The 21,252-nt window shown below is 51.2% G+C and overlaps 12 protein-coding genes across 12 annotated transcripts; 7 read left to right on the plus strand and 5 right to left on the minus strand.

Moving 5' to 3' along the window:
- Positions 1-2: 2 nt before the first annotated feature.
- K460DRAFT_405181 (oxalate decarboxylase oxdD) lies at positions 3-1,502 on the minus strand (the record flags this gene model as incomplete). Its single annotated transcript, XM_040936812.1, has 3 exons — positions 3-376; positions 435-1,236; positions 1,302-1,502. 3 exons carry the CDS (start codon positions 1,500-1,502, stop codon positions 3-5), a joined length of 1,377 nt encoding a protein of 458 aa, XP_040787466.1.
- A 420-nt stretch (positions 1,503-1,922) lies between these two features.
- Positions 1,923-3,102, plus strand: K460DRAFT_416263 (uncharacterized protein). The gene is made up of 2 exons (XM_040937786.1): positions 1,923-2,216; positions 2,268-3,102. The coding sequence occupies exons 1-2, from the start codon at positions 1,970-1,972 to the stop codon at positions 2,837-2,839; spliced, it is 819 nt and encodes a 272-aa protein (XP_040787467.1). The 5' UTR covers positions 1,923-1,969; the 3' UTR covers positions 2,840-3,102.
- A 40-nt stretch (positions 3,103-3,142) lies between these two features.
- On the plus strand, positions 3,143-4,326 carry K460DRAFT_416264 (uncharacterized protein; the record flags this gene model as incomplete). Its single annotated transcript, XM_040937787.1, has 1 exon — positions 3,143-4,326. The coding sequence occupies exon 1, from the start codon at positions 3,202-3,204 to the stop codon at positions 4,324-4,326; it is 1,125 nt and encodes a 374-aa protein (XP_040787468.1). The 5' UTR covers positions 3,143-3,201.
- Positions 4,327-4,944: 618 nt separating this feature from the next.
- On the plus strand, positions 4,945-5,439 carry K460DRAFT_365852 (uncharacterized protein). The gene has a single exon (XM_040933258.1). It carries the CDS (start codon positions 4,981-4,983, stop codon positions 5,392-5,394), a length of 414 nt encoding a protein of 137 aa, XP_040787469.1. The 5' UTR covers positions 4,945-4,980; the 3' UTR covers positions 5,395-5,439.
- Positions 5,440-6,664: 1,225 nt separating this feature from the next.
- Positions 6,665-7,667, plus strand: K460DRAFT_405185 (alpha beta-hydrolase; the record flags this gene model as incomplete). Its single annotated transcript, XM_040936813.1, has 2 exons — positions 6,665-6,800; positions 6,850-7,667. 2 exons carry the CDS (start codon positions 6,665-6,667, stop codon positions 7,665-7,667), a joined length of 954 nt encoding a protein of 317 aa, XP_040787470.1.
- A 189-nt stretch (positions 7,668-7,856) lies between these two features.
- On the minus strand, positions 7,857-8,645 carry K460DRAFT_405186 (uncharacterized protein; the record flags this gene model as incomplete). The annotated part of the gene is made up of 1 exon (XM_040936814.1): positions 7,857-8,645. The coding sequence occupies one exon, from the start codon at positions 8,643-8,645 to the stop codon at positions 7,857-7,859; it is 789 nt and encodes a 262-aa protein (XP_040787471.1).
- A 544-nt stretch (positions 8,646-9,189) lies between these two features.
- On the minus strand, positions 9,190-9,640 carry K460DRAFT_405187 (uncharacterized protein; the record flags this gene model as incomplete). Its single annotated transcript, XM_040936815.1, has 2 exons — positions 9,190-9,554; positions 9,631-9,640. 2 exons carry the CDS (start codon positions 9,638-9,640, stop codon positions 9,190-9,192), a joined length of 375 nt encoding a protein of 124 aa, XP_040787472.1.
- Positions 9,641-9,653: 13 nt separating this feature from the next.
- Positions 9,654-16,384, minus strand: K460DRAFT_416267 (HEAT repeat protein-like protein). The gene is made up of 8 exons (XM_040937788.1): positions 13,849-16,384; positions 13,437-13,799; positions 12,117-13,391; positions 11,834-12,065; positions 11,479-11,783; positions 10,992-11,434; positions 10,825-10,943; positions 9,654-10,778 (listed from the first exon to the last, which is right to left on the minus strand). The coding sequence occupies exons 1-8, from the start codon at positions 16,276-16,278 to the stop codon at positions 9,850-9,852; spliced, it is 6,096 nt and encodes a 2,031-aa protein (XP_040787473.1). The 5' UTR covers positions 16,279-16,384; the 3' UTR covers positions 9,654-9,849.
- An 84-nt stretch (positions 16,385-16,468) lies between these two features.
- On the plus strand, positions 16,469-17,755 carry K460DRAFT_336676 (YebC-like protein). The gene is made up of 3 exons (XM_040930978.1): positions 16,469-16,653; positions 16,703-16,800; positions 16,872-17,755. Exons 1-3 carry the CDS (start codon positions 16,499-16,501, stop codon positions 17,540-17,542), a joined length of 924 nt encoding a protein of 307 aa, XP_040787474.1. The 5' UTR covers positions 16,469-16,498; the 3' UTR covers positions 17,543-17,755.
- Positions 17,530-18,230, minus strand: K460DRAFT_365856 (uncharacterized protein). The gene is made up of 2 exons (XM_040933259.1): positions 18,114-18,230; positions 17,530-17,982 (listed from the first exon to the last, which is right to left on the minus strand). Exons 1-2 carry the CDS (start codon positions 18,141-18,143, stop codon positions 17,743-17,745), a joined length of 270 nt encoding a protein of 89 aa, XP_040787475.1. The 5' UTR covers positions 18,144-18,230; the 3' UTR covers positions 17,530-17,742.
- Positions 18,231-18,330: 100 nt separating this feature from the next.
- On the plus strand, positions 18,331-19,608 carry K460DRAFT_336679 (peroxisomal d3,d2-enoyl-CoA isomeras-like protein). The gene is made up of 2 exons (XM_040930979.1): positions 18,331-18,818; positions 18,909-19,608. Exons 1-2 carry the CDS (start codon positions 18,631-18,633, stop codon positions 19,546-19,548), a joined length of 828 nt encoding a protein of 275 aa, XP_040787476.1. The 5' UTR covers positions 18,331-18,630; the 3' UTR covers positions 19,549-19,608.
- Positions 19,609-19,927: 319 nt separating this feature from the next.
- On the plus strand, positions 19,928-21,247 carry K460DRAFT_310878 (uncharacterized protein; the record flags this gene model as incomplete). The annotated part of the gene is made up of 2 exons (XM_040930169.1): positions 19,928-20,812; positions 20,881-21,247. The coding sequence occupies 2 exons, from the start codon at positions 19,928-19,930 to the stop codon at positions 21,205-21,207; spliced, it is 1,212 nt and encodes a 403-aa protein (XP_040787477.1). The 3' UTR covers positions 21,208-21,247.
- Positions 21,248-21,252: the final 5 nt, after the last annotated feature.

Genomic DNA, 21,252 nt, shown 5'->3' on the forward strand with positions numbered 1-21,252 from the left:
ATCTACAGCTCCTCCTTGTCCTCGTCCTTTTCAAATTCAACATCCCTGATAGGATCCCTCTCGGCATCCTTGATGGCCTTTTCGAACGCCTCTCCCTCCTTCGGGCTATTCGCGAACAAGTGCTCCCTGACCAGTCTCTGCGGCGTCTCACCGAGCCACTGGAACAGCGAGAAGTCCTGGAACTGGTCGGCGCGGAAGATCTCCAGGACCTCGACGTCCTCGTCGTCGGACAGGTTCTCAATAAAGTGGCCCATGTTGCGCGGCACGATGCCCACGTCGCCGGCTTGAAAGTCAAAGGTGCGCGCTGTTCCTTTTGCGGCAAAGATGGTTACGCGGGCGCGGCCTTTGATGTAGAAAGACCACTCGTCGGCGTTGGCTGGGGAGGGTGTTAGTTAAGACGTTTGATAAGGGATGGGATTGGGTGTATTGCTTACGATGCCAGTGCATTTCCCGAATTGCGCCAGGTTGGATGCTCAAATGCGCAGCAGCGACCGTCTTGGAGATGGGGAAGTTGGTCGAGTCTGCGATGCGGACTTGGCCACCAGTGGTGTTGAGCGGCTCCTGGGCAAGCATCTTGTGGGTGAACTGCAGCTTGGACTTCTTGTAGCCCTTGCTACCGCTTGGGACTTCCTTGTCGATTGTGTCTGGGTTCGAGCCTTGGAAGATGTACTTCTCCTTCTCGGGGATAGCCTTGAAGACCTCTGGTGCAAGTCGGAAGTTCTCACCCAGGACTGACTTGGGCGTGAGACGGACCCAGTCAGTCAAGAGGAACGTCGAGTCCTCGGAGAAGTTGCCGTCATCGAAGATGAGGAGGAACTCGGTACCATTGGGGCTCAGTCCTTGCAGCGAGTGAGGGTGGCCAGATGGGAAGTACCACAAATCGCCCTTCTCGAGGTCGTCGACGAAGCTGCCTCCCTCGGTGTCAAGCGCGGTGATTCGGACCTTGCCTTCGAGGACATAGGCCCACTCGGCTTCCTTGTGCCAGTGGAGCTCACGAATAACGCCTTCGTCGAGACGCATGTTGACACCGGCTAGCTCCTTGCTGGTGCCAAGCTCACGGATGGTCGTCTCACGTGTCCAGCCGCCTTCTTCAATGCGGATATGGGAGTCGGCGAAGGACCAGCGCATGTTGGGAATGGCGCCATGGTCGGTACTGGGTGGGCGGACTAGATCAGGATTTTGGCGTTCTCGTTCTCTGTTGCGCGGACCCAGGACATCTGTGCCGTCGCCGTTTCGCTGATGCAAGTTAGGATTTGTAGAGATTCGTGCCTGAGTCATAGTTCAAGTGATGGGATACTCACGTATGGCAATGGCTGCAGCTTGTCGGCCTGCGAATCCACCTTCCTGTCGTACGGATCTTCGTAGCCTGGTTTATATGGGTTTGTAACTTTATGCGGTCCTGCGTGGTGGCGCGCATTCTCAGCTAGTGGCTGTTGTGGTTCCAGAGGCGCTGCCAGGACACCGCAGACGCCAAGGGCGACCACCAGGGACGGGAAATGCATGCTTGCTAATAATAATAATCAATTGGGCTAAAGTTACTATAGCGTGAAAGTATCGCAAGTTTTGAAGCTATCCAGCCGGCAAAGACGCGCCTTTTGACGTTTCGCAGTCATGTTGCCGAATCCCGATGACGACACAACTAGCGTCTCTTACATTCATCGCTTGGCTGGCCGCTAACCACGACTTACCAGCAACACGGCCGGCCTGACACTTTTCCAACGCACAGAGATTCACAAAAGCAGGTATGCGTTTCATGCATGTTTGCATCGGGAAGGTAGACATGGCGACGCCCGCAAGTATCCTGCGCTTGCCGCCGTCAGCAAAAGCTTGAACCGATGCTTGAGCCCATGTGCCTGACGATCGCTGTGACAGGTAGATTGGCGTCTTCTGCACCCCGCTTTAATCCTCTTAACTACCGGCCACTCCCCGCCTTACACCCCAGCATTCGATAAACCTTTTTCCTGCAAACATGAGCACTCGTACACCACGCACAGACGCCACACAGCGAGCTCCAGACGAGGAAAGCCCGCTCCTCGGCCGACAGCCCGGCAAGAATTCGGACTCATCGGCAGCAGTCCAGCGCCTGCGGAAGCACTTTGCGGCAGATGTTACTAAGAATTGGGCGGACTTGGTCCTGCTCTTCTGCTACATTATTACTGGCTTGCTGGATAGCTCGGCTGTCTTCATATGGGGCTCCTTCGTGAGCATGCAGACGGGTGAGTACTAAGCCATGGCTCAGCCTCTTAAAGATGCTTACACAGGCTTAGGAAACACGGTATATCTTGGCTTGGGTCTCATCGCCCCCCACGAGGGCATTCGCTGGGTCAAGGCGCTGACGTCGATAACGTCCTTTTGCCTGGGCTCCTTCTTCTTCGCGCGCTTCCACCGCTACTTCTCGCCTGCTAAAAGATGGGTGCTTATCGCATCCTACGCGTTCCAGCTGCTCCTCATCGTCTTGGCTGCTTCCATTGTCACCTTTGACAACGACTCTTCGAATGAGCTGCACTGGCCCGTTCTGGTGCCCCTTGCTGCGGTTGCTTTCCAGTCGAGTGGACAGGCTGTTACCTCGCGCGCATTGAAGTACAATGGCCTGACCAGCGTCGTTCTCACGAGTAATTACTGTGACCTGTTCTCAGACCCAAAGCTATTCGCCCTATCCAATGTGGAGCGAAACAGGAGGATTGCTGCTCCGGTATTGTTGCTTCTCGGTGCCTGTATCGGTGGCTTGTTTGCGCACAGCTCCGTAGGACTGGCCGGCGCTTTGTGGACGGCAGCTGCTCTGAAACTCCTCGCCGTCATTGCGTGGGTGTTCTGGAAATCCGAGGCGGAAGATGAGTAGTCGACACACGTGGCTGCTTCCACTATCGATTGCTCTGATCCATGGTTGCGAGAAGAAGAGGGTTTAAAGCTCGCTAGAGCTGCAGTCAAATCGTAGAGGTGGTCTTGTAATCTGAACCACTGGAACTGAACCACCGGGCCAGGGTTGAGATCCACCGCTTTTCTGAAAAGCAAGCGATTATTGGCTCACTATACATCCAAGGAAACATATATGAGATATGCTCCCTATAGACTATTATTATATGCATCTACCTTGTTCCATCCACGCTCTGCTCAATCGTCCGTTGCGCTCCATGATAGCTCACTTCCGTGGATATATCCGAATTGAGGTGTTATAATCAGTAATACTGATATCCATTCGACATGGAGCACATTGCTTCTTTATTGAACTCAAAGATTGAGGATCTAGGCACTCTCCAAGAAAACCTCCATGGATCGATCCTTGTTGCTTTAGACACGGAGGGCATCACTCAGCACTTCAACGGCCGCAGGGTCCTCTGCGAAGGAATTAGCGAGATTGGCGTTGCAGTCTTCTGCGCGAACGGAAAAGGGCCTGACTTCATCCCTCACTTGAATCAATTTTACGAACAAAATGATATCGAAGCGTTCACCATCCGAGTCCGTGAAAGAAAACATGGTCCTGCTGTCGGTACCATGACAGACGTAAGCGACGATGAAGCCGGTCCCCGACTCCAGAGATTCCTCCTGCAATACGAGGGTAGGCGCATACTTGTTGGCTTCAGCTTTGTAGCCGAGCTGAAGTGGATGGCGGACGACTTCCCGGCACTGGCAACTATGTTCACGGAATGGGTTGACGTACAAGACCTTGTATCAAACCAACGCATGGATACTGCGTCCAGCAATGGCACCCCTCCTGATCAGTATGGCTTATACAATACATTGAAAGCTATGAGGATTAGCGGATGGCGCTCGACGCACCAGCGTCACCGCGCCGCTAATGATGCCGTGAAAACGCTGGCCGTCCTCTCTGGTTTGCTAAGCAACATTCCGCTCCAAGAAGTTACGCGGGAAGCAGGTGTCTCAGTTTATGACTCTCTTCCCCCTCTCCATGCCGACAAACGTCAGAAAAGACATCACAACTTCACCGCTCGCATTAGCGCTGCTGACGGCGACAAGCTTCCTCTGCAAACACCCAACGGTCTCGCCAAACACTATAGGAAATATCAAGGGCTCACTGGAGTGGGGTTTAACTCTCAAAACTCGTGTCTTGCAAGAGGTCGAGTCAAATACTGGTGGGTGGCATTTCGGACCCTAAATTCACTAAACGCTTTCATTGCGGATATGCACGGCTCGACCTTTGAAGACACGAAGCTGCGTGTCGTAGCGGTTGACAAGATGAATAGGCAGTCAGCGCAGGGGCAGTTGACTGGCTCTATCGAAGCTGCCGGCGCCAGTTCAGATTTACTCCTGCCTTTCGACGACTTATCCGACTCCGTAGTACATCCTTTCGAGACGCTGTTTAGTTAACAAGCAAGCTGACTTTCACGCCCGTGGATATTCAAGGTGAAAGTGAAGGATGGCAACTGCCACATTCCCCGTTCACAATGGGTGCCTAGACTCCCTGACTACGAGTCACCGTGGCAGCCTCACCTCCTCACGTCGCGTCCCGTAACATACACTTGGGGTAACATCGTTTGCCCCCTTTGATATAATCACTGAATTGATGATTCAACCGCAACAATGGCGTGCATCAACTCCGAATTTGACGCGACTATGACCACCTGCTCTCCCGCGCAAAGCTTCACCAGCTCACAGGGCTCGACGATGGACATTGACAGCACGCCTCCCTCTTCCACAGACACCAGTTACATCAATGACCTGCTGTACACCACCGGCTATGATCTCGAAACCTTTCAACCTTTCCGTCGTCTCAATGCCACACTTCGCAAGCGCATCTGGTCTCTCGCTATGCCCGAGCCCCGAACCCGCTTCCTCGAGCTCCACGGCTACAACGAGATCGACTACACGCCCAATGTCCGGTACATCCCTCCTCTTCCCGCCTTGTTCCATGCCTGCCGTGAGTCACGGAAGCTCAGCATTGCGAACGAGGGTGGAGAGATTATCTACTTTACCGGCAAAGAGCGAACTACAGCATGCTACTTCAACTTCGACCGCGACATCATGTTCCTCAGCTCGCGGTTCACAGCTGCCTGCAACACGGCGGAGACTTTCCGCCTCCGCGAGCTCAGCAGCTTGCTGCCCCTGCGGTTCATCAATCGCATCCGCCGCCTGCTCGTCACGTACTCTGGACTCGACACGTACACGCGCATCGGCCCCGTCATGCGGCCCTATGCTTCCCTCGAGGTCCTGTACATTGGCATGGTCGATTGGTGGAGTAACCGCATGGTGAAGCGGCTGGTGCGCAAGGGCAACCCCAAGACCGGGTCTGTTGCGCAGAAGATCGCTGACGTGGTTGCGGAGACTGAGGCTGAGGAGACTGATGACGACGAAGAGACTGAAGAGCACTTGAGCAAGAGAGTGGCAGTGAGAGAGCGCAGGAGGATCGTGGAAGTCGAGGTCAGGCTGGATGAGTAGTTCGCCTTGGCTTATGGGGTAGTTGTGAACGTGGGTATGGAGTAGATGAATGACGACTGAGATGATTACAAGGTCTGTAGAGCATGTCATTTCATGCGGTGGAACATGGTGCTGCACATTTTTCTCTGTTGTCATGGGTGGCACTATGCACTATAATGGTGCCCGGCCATACCTCGAGATTCTACAGTGTTACAAGACGCAATGCAGCCTTTTGCTGTCGGAGTCATTGGTAGACGGAAGATACCCGTCGAATAGCTCTTATGGGGACGTAGTTTAATTTCGTCTCATAAATCACGAGATTTCGTTTTATTGATACATGTCCCGGTGACCACTGATCGTGACATCTATACACCTTCCTCTGTCTATTAGTATGGCCTGGATGCACTCGCAAGATTGTAAAAGGCTTGTCGTCTTGTCATAGTATAGCTGGAATACCTTCTGCACGTTGTGTTTATCTGTTCGTTAGTATAACCTAGTATCTTCATAATTCTATAATGACTTGTCACTATCCTGAAAATACAGTTAGATCGCCTTCCAACGCTATTTTATCTATCTAGTTGCCTAGTTATTCGAATATTACCATTTTAACGACTTGGGGAAGATATTGTCCATATTTGAAATACTACCTGTAGAAATAATTTGCCCACTGAATGTATTTTAACTGCCAGGCGAACGAGGTTTGCCATTTGATGATGCAGTAGTGCCGCAGAGTTGGAGGTTAATAAGTGAAGCCATGTCGACAAAGGATTGTTCGGAGATGTGAGGAAGAACGGCTAGAAGTAAATGGTAGAGATTTAGCAACGAGTCGTGAGTTGCATAGGCTCTAGTCCGCACCTGTGTCTTAATTGGGCTAACAATTTATTGTATACCCACTTAACTGCGTCTTGCTTGTCATGCTTGTCAAAAGCTTGTCTCGGGCCCGACGGGATGATCTGCCCCCGATCATGCACAATGCACGGACCATATGCTTATGTCCGTTCGACTTCTCCACAAAACACCCTGTGTCGGTGCCTTCGAGGCGTAAATAGGGCCAGGCACTGGTTGTCTAGCTTGTTAGGCGGGCATTCTTTTGAACCATCGGTACTTTCGGTTCACCGATGCTCTACTGGATGCGTGCTGTGACGTGTGGTGAAGAGAAGGGGTAGGTAAGATGGAGCGCATGTTAAATAGCCTGCGTGTGCTCTGGCTTCAGGCATATCAACAGCATCCTCCTCAGCACTCTAAACAACTTACTTTCTAGACTCAACATACCAACCTGACTTGAGTAGCAATGGCAGAACCGACAGCACCCACGACGCAGCTCTCAAGCATCACATTCACATGGAAAGACGACCCGTCAGCAGGAGCCATACCGGCGCACGTCTACTATCCCGACGCGGCACATGGCAAAGGCTCTCATCCCATAGGTAAGCTGCTATTACTTCACCAAATCACCACTTTACTAACATGTGCAAGCGCTCATCTTCCACGTTGGAGGCTTCGTCCTAGGATCAGCAGACTTGACGCCAAAAAACCAAATCGCTCACTTAGTTGCACGCGGCTTTGTGGTAGTAACACCCGAGTATCGCCTATGCCCCCAGGTCTCGCTCCTCGACGGGCCAGTCCAAGATGCGAAGGACGTCTTGCGATGGTGTCAAGAGGAGCTTCCGGCCTTACTCCAGGAGGCCAAGAGTATCCAAGTCGACGAGACGAGAATCGTAGCAATGGGCCACTCTGCAGGCGGCCTCCTCGCTCTCACCACGGGACTATGTTCCAAGCCTCCACGCGCAATCGTCGACTTCTACGGTTGCAAAATCCTCGATGACCCTAGTTGGACCAGGCCGTTGCCCAAGTTTGCCCAGGTGCCGGATCAGCCTCCTGAGTTCATCTCGAAGATATATGACGGCCCCCCAGCTATCACGTCGCTGCCAATGTTCACTGACGGAAAGCCCACGCTTTCTGATCCAAGGTGTGCGTGGTATATCCAGCAGGTCAAGAATGGGACATCCATCTCTTCGATCGTTCCAGAGGGTGACTACGAGCGCGTGGACGCGACGAAGCAGTTCAAGCAGGGATTTCCGCCGACGTACTTTCTGCACGGTAGATCAGATGTTTTTGTGAGCTACGAACTGACTGTGCGTGCGCATGAAGCGCTCAAGGAGGTGGGCGTTGAGACGGAGTTGGTTATCGGCGAGGAAATTGGACATGCGTTTGACCTTCAGATCCAGGCCACTGATCCGCTTTTTGAAAAGTATGTTGTACCTGCACTGGAATTCTTGGAGAGGCATGTTTGAGAGAAGAGAAGAGAAGAGCAGTATCGAGTTTGAGGTATTGGTGGTTAGTATACCCTAGAGAGATTCGATTATTTGAGACAATCTCACATAATTTTGCAGCTTTATGGAGCCTCTCACCGCCATACACAGCTACTATCTTCTCGTCATAATGGACGGATGTGTATTCATTCCATTCATCCTCGGAAACCCTTAGAGCCTTGCAGCTACCCCATCCTCCTCCTCGTCCAAATCCTGCCTCAATCTCGCACGTCCACCCCGCCGCCCAGAATCATTCACCCACCACGCTACCACCTCCTTCCTCGAATCCTCTCCTCTAATGCCCCGAGAGTCGGTCATCCGCCTCGACACAGTCCACTTCTTCGTCGGCGTGCCGTCTGGGTGTAACATGCCGTTTTCCTTCAGTGTCTTGTAGCTCACAGGCGCCTTCTCCGCCAGACTAGAGAAATCTTGAGAGTGAGTAGGTTTGCCAAAGGGCGTCTGGTATCCTGGAGTTGTGATGCGCCCTGTGCGATCTGGATCGCCTAGAGGTCGCGCGGTGCGGAAGGGCGAGATTTCAAGGTGCGCGTTCGTAGGTCGGTGGTCTGGCCGGGCGAAACTTCTCATGATTGAGGCCCTGACTGGTGATGGTGTACGAGCGATGTCGTCAGATGGGAGCGTAACTGGCGCGGGCTGCTCTTGGATCTCCCCAGGCCCATGGACATTGTCATGGGTGGCTTCAGTAGAGACTGAAGATGCGACAGGATTCTCAGCTTGGGCCGAGTATTCCAAAGAAATCAGCCAGATCAGAGCTACTAGGATGACGCTCACGAATAGCGTGCCGAATTGGCCCTGAGAATCTAGCAGCCAGTACTCGAGCGGCGTGTCACGTAACAGCCGGGTTAGATACCCAGTGACCGAGTTGAGGAAGTTGTTGATGATGACATCAAGCCATACGGGCTGGCGATATCGCGGCATGAGCCATGGAATTAGAGAGAACATGATGGAGGTGTTCAGGATAAGTTGAGCGGAGAAAGTTGGCTAGGATGAAGAGGTTGAGTATGGGTATGTCGGAGCTCTAGGTAGTAGAAGGCAAACCAAGAAGGAACAAAGAGCAACTTTATATTGCTGGGGAAAGGCGCGCACTGACAAAATGCCCGAGTGAAACAGCGTGTGCGGCGAACGAGGCTATTTGTTTGTTTCGCTCGGCTCTCATTTAGTCTCAGACAACAGAAAATCAAAGTGAAAGCAAGAGGAGTTGCAAAGCGCCTGTGCCCTAGTTGAGCTATTGCTGGTCCTGTGAAAGTACTTTGAGTGTGGAGATGCTTGTGATTACATCTTCTAGGATAGGTTGCATGTTCCGAGCCCAACAATAGTCAACCACGGTGAAAGCAAGTTAGGACCAAATGCATCCACCCAGAAAGACCTCAACATGAACTATTTGGTGTATCATGGACAATTCTTCGCTACCCTCACAAAATTGTATAAAGAGCACGACCCAACGAAAGACTCCTACTCTTGTCAATCCGTGTACAGTAAGCCCAGGCTATGACCTCAAAAACGGGCCTTCCATCCCCTCCTTCGCCCACCCCCCCTCCACTTTATCAAACTGCATTCCCGGCGGAAAGTCAGACGATAAGCCCCGCTGATGATGTGTCGCAAACTCTTCGGGTTGTTTGGGAGGAAGTGGTTTGCGGCGGATGAAATAGCTGTATATAACGAAGATGCCAGCGACGCCGCCAATGAAGAAGAAGGTTGAAGTGTTTAAGTCGAACATTTGTGGGTTGTGGTAGAGCGAGATTTGATGTAGAGGGAGAGTGTATGAGGGATGAAAACTGTTCTGACTGTCGCGGGTATTCACTGCTAGTCGTCGGGGGTTGACCCTGGTGAAATCTTCATCTCCGACTTTCACTGCGGACCGTCAAATTTGCGAGTACCTAAACAGATTCACGTATTGAGAAGACAAATATAAGCACCGAGGACTTACTGAAGGCCATCGTAACATAGTGAGCGCGAGACTTTAATAACTTGCTAAGCTATATTAGACTTCTGCACCTAGGTGTATATCCTCTGGTTTCGTTCATGATGATCACCGCAATAGAATGCAATATATAAACAACTTCAGATAAGGGTATATGCAACTATCAGCCAACTCACTCTCCTTTCTTACTCCCTTCTACCAACGACCCCCTTTGACCGCATCCGCTCATGCCCCGAAATCCATCTTTAGGGCAATCTTCGGTTGCCCATCATCATCTCTACTGACTTCCCTCCTCGCCGGCCCTTGCCCACTCTTCAGCACACTCTCCATAAAAGTCCTTTGATCAGCGCTTAGGCCTGCGACTACGCTTCTGAACGCTATCTGGTCTGCGCCTGCAACTTCAAGTAGCCGCGTTGCCGTCTCAGCGGTTGCCTTGGGCTCTTTCTCTGCCCGGGACAAGAGAGCGGGGATGATGACCTTGGCTGCAATCTGCCGTTGCTCCGGCTTCGGCAATGTCGAAATAAATGCAACCAACGTTGATGCGAGCGTCGTCCTTGACTCCTCTAAGCCTTCAACATCCGATGGATTCGCAAGTGAAGTGAGAATCTGGGGTAGCATCATCTTTGCAAGACTCATCTCCAGCGCCCCCTTCTTTGGTAGAAGTAGCAGTGAGCGACAACAGCCTGCTGCTACCTTTGATGTCATTCTGTTCCCAAGACAATCGAACAAATCGTCAACAAAGCGCTTCATGAGCGGGTCGCTCGGTGAGAACGAACTCGCGGCAGAACTTAACAAGATCGTAGTCGCCAAAATGGTGTTCTTCTCACACACGAGCGCAGCATCAAATTCGCGGTGCTGTGCGTGTTTGAGGATGGCAAGGAACCGCGTCAGTGTGGCGCGGAGTTGTTTGCTAGTGTCATCGGTGGCTTCAGCATCTGGTGCGAGGCTTGTAACGAAACGTTTGAAGATTGGCAAGGCCTTCGGCACGACTGTTGCTTGACAGGTTCCGGTGCCCAAGATAGTGGCAAAAATGTGTAGAATGCAAGCGTGCAAGTCGGCTTTGATGATCGATGGGAAGACTTGGGCAGCATCGACGAGTGCGGATAACGCTGTTGTCAGGAGAGCAACAGCTTCCTCGTTCATTTCGTGGCGGGCTGGACTTTGTCAATTTAGTCTGAGTGCGAGAGTAAAAACACATACCTTTGGTATTGCTGTCTTCCAGACCAGGCACCAAGCCTGACAACACCAGCACCATAATCTTTGTCAATTCGAAGAGCTGATCAATGTCATCCGAGAGATTTTCGTCTGCGGAAGAAGTGCTGTTGAGAGTCAGTTGACACGCCTCGATTTGTCTTGGTAAATCTTACCGCTGCTCTCTCCTTGCAGATGGATGCCCAAGGCACAGATTTCTCGTAATTTCAACAATGACCGTCTGTACAGTCAGCCCCTCAGTGAGCACCAAACGATCGAGCATGTCCATCGTCTCGGAGAACACGACTTCTTGGTAGATAGCATGTCCGGATACTGAAGGCCGTAATATCTTCTTCAGAGCTTGCAGAATCTCCAGTATTTGTTCTTTTGAGGCCTGCAGATCGCCTGGACGACCTGCCAGTGCTTCAAAGGCGAGGCCGAAGAGCACGAAAAAGAAGGCGACTGGCTCATCGCGATAATTGATGTGGTCAGCCTTCCCGTTAGGCGTTGATTCATCGAACTCAGTCTTTCCGTCCAAAGCATCAAATACAAACTCGCTATCCTCGTCGATCAGGCTGGCGATGGCATCTACAAGATTGAGCCAGGATTCTTGGTAGAACTACCATTGTCAGCTAGCACCCCACAAAGAAAGGGCCACCATACCTTGAGCAGAGTCTCGCGGTTTAGCGCTGCGTATATTGTATCCAAGCTACCAGATAGAGAGGCTGATCCTCCCATTGACGAAGAGATGTCAGGCTCGAATCTCAAACGAGCATATTCTCGCAAGGATGCGAGCCACAGGGGCGTGAGCTTGGCAATATGTGGTTTAAGCACATCCACTAAATAGGTCTGCTCAGTACTAGCGATCTGCAATTCCGCCCAGGCCGAGAAGACTGCCATCTTGACCATGACCTGTGCATTTGAGCTGAGCCCTTTGAGATCACCAATAGCAGCGGTCTCTGTTTCACCTGTAGTATGTTAGCATGTTGTAAGGCCCGCTCTGCATATTCAAACATACTGGAGAAGTTCTCAAGCGCAGTGACGAGGAGCTTGAGAATACGACCCATCCGATCTACATCTGTAACGATGCCCGTGGCAATGAATGTAGCACAGACGTTAACAGCCTCAGCTGCAAGCTCTGGAGAAGAGTCTGCAGCAAATGCTGGGGTGAGCGCTGATCCGATCTGAGCTTGGTATTGTTCGAGCAGTGTAACTTCTGCAAAGTCGGGGTCTGGAGTCTTCCCGAAGAGCTACGTGAATGAGTCAGTGCCGATCTAAACTAATACGTGCGTATATTATACCTTCAGCACTTGATCGATGATCTTCAATCCTCTTATCCGTAGCTGAACAACACCAGCAGTAGATGCAGAGAATGCGATACGAACAACATCAGCAACTCTCTGCTGCAATGCCATCACACAAGGCGACTCTGCTCGAAATGTGGCCTCCTTGCCGACCATTGCGACCAGCTCGCTCAAGCAGTCCATGCCAAAAGTGCGTACCTGCCACTTGAGAAGTTCTTGGCTGGTTTGTCTGGCGTCTCCAGACTCTGCTCCAGGGGCGTTCGACGCAGCTGCGAAGCCTGCAACCTCTTCGTCTTGCAAGTCTGTCGCTCCTGCTTTTGGCTTCGTTTCAGCTAAATCTTGAGCGTCGACTTTCTTTGTCTTCGTGAGGACTGAATGGCACCGCTGCACCCATGTCGCTGTGTCTGACAACCCGGTCTGATGCAGCCAGTTGCGGATAATGTTTCGGACAACCTCATGCTCAGAGTCTCGGTCGAGTACATGCCAAAGTTGATCTTCCAAGCCTAGATCGGCAGAGCGTATGACCTCTTCGGTGTTTCGCCGCATGAGGTTGTGTAGACCATCGATAGCCATGTCTCGAATCTGTGTTGAGCTACTTTCTACAGATCGCTGTAGATGCTTGACATACGCCGAGAAGTCCATATGACCCGGCACGTATAACGATATGTGTTCCTGGCACCGTAAACCTTCGATGACTACCAACTCATCAGCCTCCCCTTGGAATAACCCAACAAGCGTCAGTATCAGATCTCGTGCCTTAGCTACATCCTGAAGATCCGGGCCGAGGACATTGATCGTACTATCGATGCATCGAGCAATGACAGCTGGAGTGGGTACGTCGATTTCTATGTTTGACGATGCAAGAGAGGCAGATTCGTCGTTATGCGTATCAGCAGCGTACAACTGAGCTAGCATACCGAGTGTGCTGGTGACATAGCTGGAGAATGACAATCCAGCGGAATCAGCCACTCGGGACAAACTGTCGATCGCCCAAAAGTGGACGACGGGATGCGGATCGTTGCCGAGAGACATCAATATCCCGAGAATGTTTTTGAGATGAAAGCCAGCGGCCATACCACCAAGTTGGGAGTGGATGCAGCCGAGCGCAACGGCATAGCCTGATCGAGCGTTGGGTTCACGATTTGCGACGATTTGATCAACTAGATAATTCACCTCGTTGGTAGTGAGAGAATTTCCAGAGCTGTTGCAAAGCCGACCCAAGGCTTCTCCAGCGAGGTTTCGAACGTAGGGGTCAGGAAGAATGATAAACAACTACATGTGTCAGTATGCGGATAGTAGATATAAGTATTCGCTTACGTGTAGTAGATCTTGCATGACCTTCTCCACCGCCGGCCCTTTCAGACTTCCAGAAGCAGAACGCGTCTCCTTTACAGCTACTTTTAGTGTCGATAGTATCGCGTATGCAATGTTCACCATCATCGCGGTTTTTCTGTTGATGTCTCGCTGAAGACTACTTGCCGAGAGGAATGATGTCATCTGCTCTAGGATGCTTTCTTGTATTCTAGGGGTTTGCAATGGTAAACATATTGCGAACAGCTGTAATGCGGCGTTCACGACTTCGGTAGCTGGGGGATCTGGAAGCTCAGTTGCGTCGTTTGATGGACGGATGTACAAAGATATCGAGTCATGTTCTCGAGCACCACAAATTGGCGAAAGCAGCTGTCGCATGTTAGTATTGGGATGATCACAGTGTTAGTCTCCTACATACGGTACGATCGATGATATCTTCAGGCCCATGTCGAGTGAGCCAATGGTGCCGAGACTCGGTTTCATGCTCTCCTGGCAATGGCTTAATATCAAAGCCTCTGACAAGCCCAGTAACGCCAAAACCGTGATTGTCTGCGACCTCCCATATGCTCTCGAAGGTGCCAGCAGCGCTAGCGATAGTCGTGCTGAAGGAACTCGTGGTATAGTTGTCCGGTTCCGCAAAAGACGCAATAGCGAAGGGAAGCAGATTCGTTTGTAGCAAGACCTCATTGCTGCTTGCTGGGCTAAGCTCCACGAGCTTTGTGTAACATTGAAGCACTCTTCTTCGGACCATCAAGTCGAAATCATGTAGTTGCAATGCAGGCGACAGTCGTTGAGAGATGTCGTCTGTTATTTTCTTGGCAGGCAATGTGTTCAAGAACATGGTGGTGTTTTGGAGCATCGCAGCCAGACGTTTTGTCACATCCAGTGTGAGTAACCTGCTGTTGAATACCAAGAACGTCAAGATGGAGCCGAGGGCACACTCTCGTACGTGTGCTAGAAAGCTGAGCTCTAAGAAGTTTCTTTGCACCATATTGTCCTTATTCAACGGCTTGGGTAGCGCATTCTTCCATAACAAGAGTAGTTGTGAAAGGTGGATCTTGACGAAATTGGGACCAAGGGTCATGAGACCTCCTATTAATATCCACGCAACTTGTATTTGCGTAGATGAGATCCTCAGATCGGAGTTGCTAGCCGACTTCAACAGCGATGTGGCCTGTGAGAGAACTCTTGAATTCACATCGACGGATCCGTGGAGTGGCTGAGATGTTGATGTGCTCAGCACAGCGGAGAGACCATTAGCTAAACCGACACACTTTCGAGGCGACTGTCTCGGGCCAGCAAGAAGGCCGAGCTCTCGATTGACACTGTTCATACATATCGTGACGGCAGGAAGAAGTTGAAGTGGGCAGGCGAGGACAAACGCGCGAAGACAAGTAGATGCCGTGACTTGAACCGTATAACTGGGATGCTGGAGGACTTGAAGTAGGGCATCTCGACACGAGTCGGCGATAACATTGGTGGCCGACCCTAGACTATTAAACAGTGACGAAAGCGTACTGAGAGCTCCAATCAAGGTTTGCTTTGATGGCTCTGGTCGCTCTTTGAGGGCTTGTGGGTAGTCTTTCAAGATCTCATTGACCAAGAACTTTGCAGCACTAAGCTGCCCGGACTCTCCCAGCATATCGCGGCCAATGACCGTTTCGAGAATGACTGCTACATATTTTCTCGTGCTCAGGAGGCGGTAGCGGTTCTGATACACGACGTGGTTGCTGAGAACATCAACGAACAAGCTTCGTGCGATCTCCGGGTACTTGGTCTCGACGACTTGCTCGCCTAATCCTCTTAATGTTTTCATATAACAGACCGCGATCCCAGCTCTCGCGCGATTTCCAGCTGCAGGCCGGCAATATTGCATTGAAAGGAGTCTCAAGAGGGATGTGATGGTAAAAGAGAGCTGAGTAGCTGACTTTTTGAGCGCGGGAGAATCAGGTCGCTCCATGGTATCTTCATCGCCATCGTCGTCCTTTTTGTTCTTCTTCTTCATTGTCTTTGATCTAATCAGAACAGGGAGGTCGACCGGCGCATTCTCCGAATAGTTCTTGACTATCGCAGCGCTTACAACTGAAGCTACTGCGTGTCTGACAGATGATGACGCGCTATCGATAGTCTTCCATGCGACACTCTGTAACTTATCGAAGTCATTGGAGTTGTCGAAGAAGGTGGTGTGTCGGATCAATTGCTCCAGACAGTAGCATGCGCTTGTCTGTACGAGGTAAGACTTGTCGCTACACGCATTACGAGCCTGCTTGCATGCGTCTCGTGCAATGACTTCATCCGCTGATGGGCTGACTCCTTTGAACACCTTTCCCACCGCCTTGAAAATCGCCGCTCTAAGTCCAGTATAGTTTTGAGCGAACTTGACGAGGCCTAAAAGAGATTTTGCTGCAAATGGCGACAGCCCGATTGCACTATCTCCAGCCGCCTCGAATATGGCACCCAAGCAATGGGTGGCCGCGTGCTTTGTCCTGACATCCTTCTCGCTCTTGCCGGCAGCATTGATTATGCCAACACACTCATTTATGGACTCAAAGAGTAGTTTCCGATCTCCTTTTTCAAATATACCGGCGATTGCTCGCCCCAAGTTGTTTCGGATCAGTCGTGTGGGCGCGGGGGAGGCTAGGTTGATGATCTGGAATATCTCCTTCTTGATGTATATCTGATGAGCCGAAGCGCCGTCCGCGTCGAGTGAGGCGACATGACGTGCAAGGTCCGACGTGAAAGTAAGTAGGTATAGGTCTTGCTGCTCGGAAGGAAGGGCGTGTAGCTTCTTGATGTCTAGTTCTGGGTTTGAGGGGCTTTCGTTCGCGGGTTGTTCGTCGGCTGCCATAGTCGTGGAAGGGGGCTCGAGAGCCTTTGGGGTAACTATCGGAGGTGTCGATACGAACTAATCATATCGTGGGAGAAGCCAGCACGTCAGACGTCGAAGGGCGGAGCTGTGGGTGCATGTGTGGGTTGGTCTGCGGACCTCCGTCTTGGCAGGAACGATGATCCCCAACATTTTGTTCCGAGAGTGATGACTTACTAGACCAACCATTAATATATCACCAATGGCGACAATGTTCCGTAGCTTGGCCCGCGCATCGTTTGCTTTTGATAGTCAGACCCATTGCGCCTGTCGTCATGCTACACGTCCACGGAAATTGCGCATACAAGAGCAGCTGCGATGTTTGAGCAGTACCCCAAATCTACAATCAGGTCATTCGTATGTTACTCCTTCGTTCAGATAATTCCCTCATGCTAAGCGATGTCAGGAAATGGTCGAGTATCAAGCACGACAAAGCGAAGAATGACGCAGGCAAGAGCAAGCAACGGTCTCTCATGACCCGGGACATCACCAATGCCGTTAAGCGTACGTTCAAACACTCATATACTGTTCTGCTTCGAAACACGATAGGCCTCTTGTACTGACAGACCATGTAGTAGCAGGACCAAACCCTGATCTAAATCCCCGCCTAGCCCTCGCCATCGCAACAGCGAAGAAATCCGCCGTCCCCAAAACCTCCATCGAAGCTGCCGTAGCGCGGGGTCAAGGCCTCTCTGCCTCCGGTGCGGCATTGGAATCGCTCGTCCTCGAAGCAATACTACCGCCCTCAGTCGCGACGATAATAGAATGTCAGACAGACAATAAGTTGCGTGCATTGGCAGAATTACGGTTGTTAGTGAAGGAAGCAGGCGGCAACGTGTCTCCAGTAGGCTACATGTTTGAGAAGAAGGGAAGAATTATATTTCGCCTTAAGGAGAACATGGGTGTAGATGAAGTTCTGGAACCCGCTCTGGAAGCTGGCGTACTTGATGTGATCGAAGATGAAGAGGGAAGAGTCGTGCTCTTCACGGAGCCGGCGCAAACAAGCACTACAGCTGAAGCGCTGGCGAAAGAGCTGGGCATGGAGATTGAGGAGAGTGAAATTGTATACGACCCGAACGAGGATACCAAAGTTTCACTGGAGGATGAGTCGGCCGCGAAAGAATTGAATGGCTTTTTGGACAAGTTGCAGGAAGTGCAGGGAGTCACGGGAGTGTATACAAACTGGTCGAAGGGGAGTATAGGAGATGAGCTCTGGGAGGAGTTACGAAGTAAAGTCGTTGCATGATAAGCCGATATATGGTATTCCCCTCAAGACTTATACATAACTATATGGTACAGCACTGTACATATTGTAAATATCATGCTTTGTATACCCAAAACGCCGCCCATGCAGTATTCAAGCTAGTTTCCTTGCTTTCCCTTCAGCTGTCTTGATTCTTTCCTGTGGCGCCACCCGTCCTAACCCGTCTTCCATCTTCCTCGGTCTCATGCCTCGCGTCCCTCACCGGCCAAGTTCTTCAGCCGTTCCTGCTCCTCCCTTCGCCGTTTGTTCTCCAAATTCCGCTCCTTGATCCTCTCTAGCTCCTTCGCAATCTCTTCGCGATCGTAGGGTATCTTGTGCGTTTGACCGGGCTTGGGCCAGAACTCTGGTACCGAGAATTTGCCGTCGAGGTTCGTGCCAAAGTAGTACATGATGCTGATGGGAAATAGGATGTACATTCCAAACTATGAAGAATCAGTATAAGTCTGGACAATTGCGATGCGACCGGGCGGTTGTGACGGCCCGTGGAGACATGGTGAAGTTGCAGATGGCGTGGCAGCGCATTTGTGAGGTGCGCGACGTAGAGAAGACAAACCTTGAAAACTTCGAGATTTGGGCCTGCCATCTTGAAGCTGTGCGATTGGGTGTGATGCGCTTGCGACGCTGACTGAATCTTCGAGGTGCAGTGGAGTGATGAGGTCGAAGATCTTAGTAGCGGGTGTATGGACATAAATCGGTGATAAAATATAATCGACAAAGCCCCCAAGTTCCCCGCCTAGCGCTCCGCAGGCACCTCCACACCTTCACATACTGTTTCTCGCCTTTGCAATCGCTCATGACCCGCACACTTCTATGCGCATATCCGCGAGAGAATTGATAGATCTTAGGATGGCCATTCACTATCCCAAGTGTTCCCTCGCCCAGTCGGCCCTTAAAGCCATGCGATGTGGATCCAACATGCCTCCGCATTCTAGCCTCGGCTCATAATCCTCGAGTCTCGTTACCGTCATCTCACCAAAAGTCGTAATCCGACAAACTCCCCATCTTCTCTGCCTCTTCAATCTCCTCCTTCTGCGTCGCGTCGACTACATCTACCTCGACGAATATCCGAAATGGCAGAAAACGGCATTCTTACCGAATACAAGGGCAAGATTGCCATCATCACGCTCAACGTCCCCAAGAAACTCAACGCGCTCGATGGAAACCTGTACTACCAGCTTGCGCGCGCAATGCATGAGGTCGCTGCCCGGGATGATGTGTACATAACTATTCTGACAGGCAAGGGGAGGTACTTTTCTGCGTAAGTCATCTTCAAGTTAAACCCAAGTCAACCTATTGCAACAATCTATGGACAAGAAATGTCTGTGGTATCAAGCTAACATTATAACAGCGGCGCAGACGTGTCCTTTGGCGGTGCTCAAGACCCCTCAGCAGTCGATGAGCGTCAAGCCTGGCTCAAGAACTTTGTTTCCAACAACCTACACATCACACACGCCTTCTACACCCATCCCAAAATCCTCGTAACAGCCCTCAACGGCCCTGCTGTCGGCCTCTCCGCTGCTCTCATCGCCTTCTCCGATTTTATCTACGCTGCGCCGCACTCGTTCCTCTTGACACCATTTTCTAGTCTGGGCCTGGTGGCTGAGGGCAATGCGAGCGTCGCGTTCGTGAGGAGACTAGGCATATCCAAGGCAAATGAAGCTCTAATCATGAGCAAACGGATCACTATTGAAGAGTTAGTGCACACCGGATTTGTGAACAAGGTCATCGATGCCGGAAACCCAAAGGACAGCAACTTCAGTGACAGATTTCTTGGTGAGGTGTTGAAAGAAGTTGACGACAGGCTGGGCGATCACTTGAACAGCGACAGTCTTATCAAGATCAAAGCACTCATCCAGAAACCGTATTTGGATACATTGGACAAACAGGGCGTAGAAGAAGTTTTTGCTGGACTAGAGCGATTTCTTAAAGGCGTTCCCCAAGAGGAGTTTCGTAAGATCGCATCCGGGGAGAAGAAGCACAAATTGTAGATATACCTGATATACCCAATGCAAAAAATAGGATGCCTGCTACTTCAGATAGCTTCCAACAAATATTCGTCCTGGCCTATAGTGCAATTGAAGTTCTTAACTTGTTGTCCTTCATTGGGGTCTCGATTAGAAAGTTTGCACTTTGGCGGACATATAAACTAGCATTAGTTGTGATGGTTTGATGTTACATTGAAACCATGCATAAATCTAATGTTCGAATAGAATTTATTCACAGGCTTCACAGGCTTCTCTAACTCGCTCTTATGACGTCTTGTGGAAGTCGTCCGGTCAAGGACCGGCAGATCCCTGCTAGCCGATTCCTTCCATCTCAAGATTCAGATCTCCGAGGTTCGCCGCTTGCACTTCACAACACGACATTATGGCCGCTCCGAGGCTTCCTTTCCTATGGCCTATGCTGTTTAAGCCTTCGACACGAGGGTGTGCCGTAGGACAACCAGAATCCTCTTTTCAGTCTGCAAGTCGCCCGCGGAGAGGACGCCGACAGTTTACGACAACGCCCCGCTGGTCGGAGGGAAAAGCTACGCAACGTTATGGAAAGGCACAGGACCCGGTCCATCCGATACGTGATCTAGAGGCAACAAAGGAGTCTGAAAAGGAGGGCAAAGCGACAGTTGAGAAGAGCGCACAAGAGCATGTTTCCGAACAGGTAGAGGAGAATGCTCACGTACCAACCCCTACAACCACACCCACACCCTCGAAAGCCAGCGCAATAGAAGATACTCGACCACCGCAACTAGCGTCGAATCCACCCATGACTGGTGACCCCAATCCACTTGATAGCGTCCTCCACATGCCCAGTCCCCAAGATGAGGAACAATACAAGCTTTCGCACCTCAAAACACCGCCCTACGTGCACCATTTCGACACATACGGCCTCGTGCGCGAGCTTGCGCGAAACTCGGCTTATACCTCACCTCAATCGATAACAATAATGAAAGCCGTGCGACAGCTGCTGTTGGACAATATGACCCTCGCGCGCGAAGGCCTCGTCTCCAAGTCCAATGTCGAAAACGAAACGTATTTATTCCGGGCTGCTTGCAGCGAGCTGAAGACGGAGATCGGAAACACACGAAAAGGCGAGAATGAGAGAATGCGTACGGAGAGAAATCAGCTACAGCATGAGGTTGATATCCTGGGGCAGAGGTTAGGGCAGGAAACGGGTGGATTGAGGGATGAGTTGAAGGGCCTATTTGATGATAGGAAGATGGCTGTTAGGCAGGAGCAGAGGAGTATGGAGACTAAGGTATGTTCAACCGTGGCACTACATCCATCGAATGCTACTAGACGTACAAATACTGACTGTGAATCAAGATCCAGGAGTTAAACTACAAAATCACAGTCGCCTTGAACTCCGACGCCCGGTCCGAAGTCGAAGGCCTACGCTGGGTGCTCACACGGCGCGCCGCGATCACAGTCGGCGTTTCAGCTTTCATGTTGTTTGTAGCACTACGGTATACGAGCTATATACAGCACCAGCAACTGGAGGAAAGGAAGAAGGCGCCACCACATCGGCCATCCCCGATGGAGGATTTTAATGATTCTGCGCCGCGCCCGCCGACTGATCCTAACAGTCCAACTGGCCAACAAGAGGCATTGGGTGGGGAACTTTTGGCTACTGAGGGTGTGAGCCTAGGGTGAGTGTATATAACCTGAACAAATACATACATCATACACACGCACGTT

This window comes from Cucurbitaria berberidis (assembly GCF_010015615.1).
Source record: "Cucurbitaria berberidis CBS 394.84 unplaced genomic scaffold K460scaffold_3, whole genome shotgun sequence".
NCBI lineage: Eukaryota > Fungi > Ascomycota > Dothideomycetes > Pleosporales > Cucurbitariaceae > Cucurbitaria > Cucurbitaria berberidis.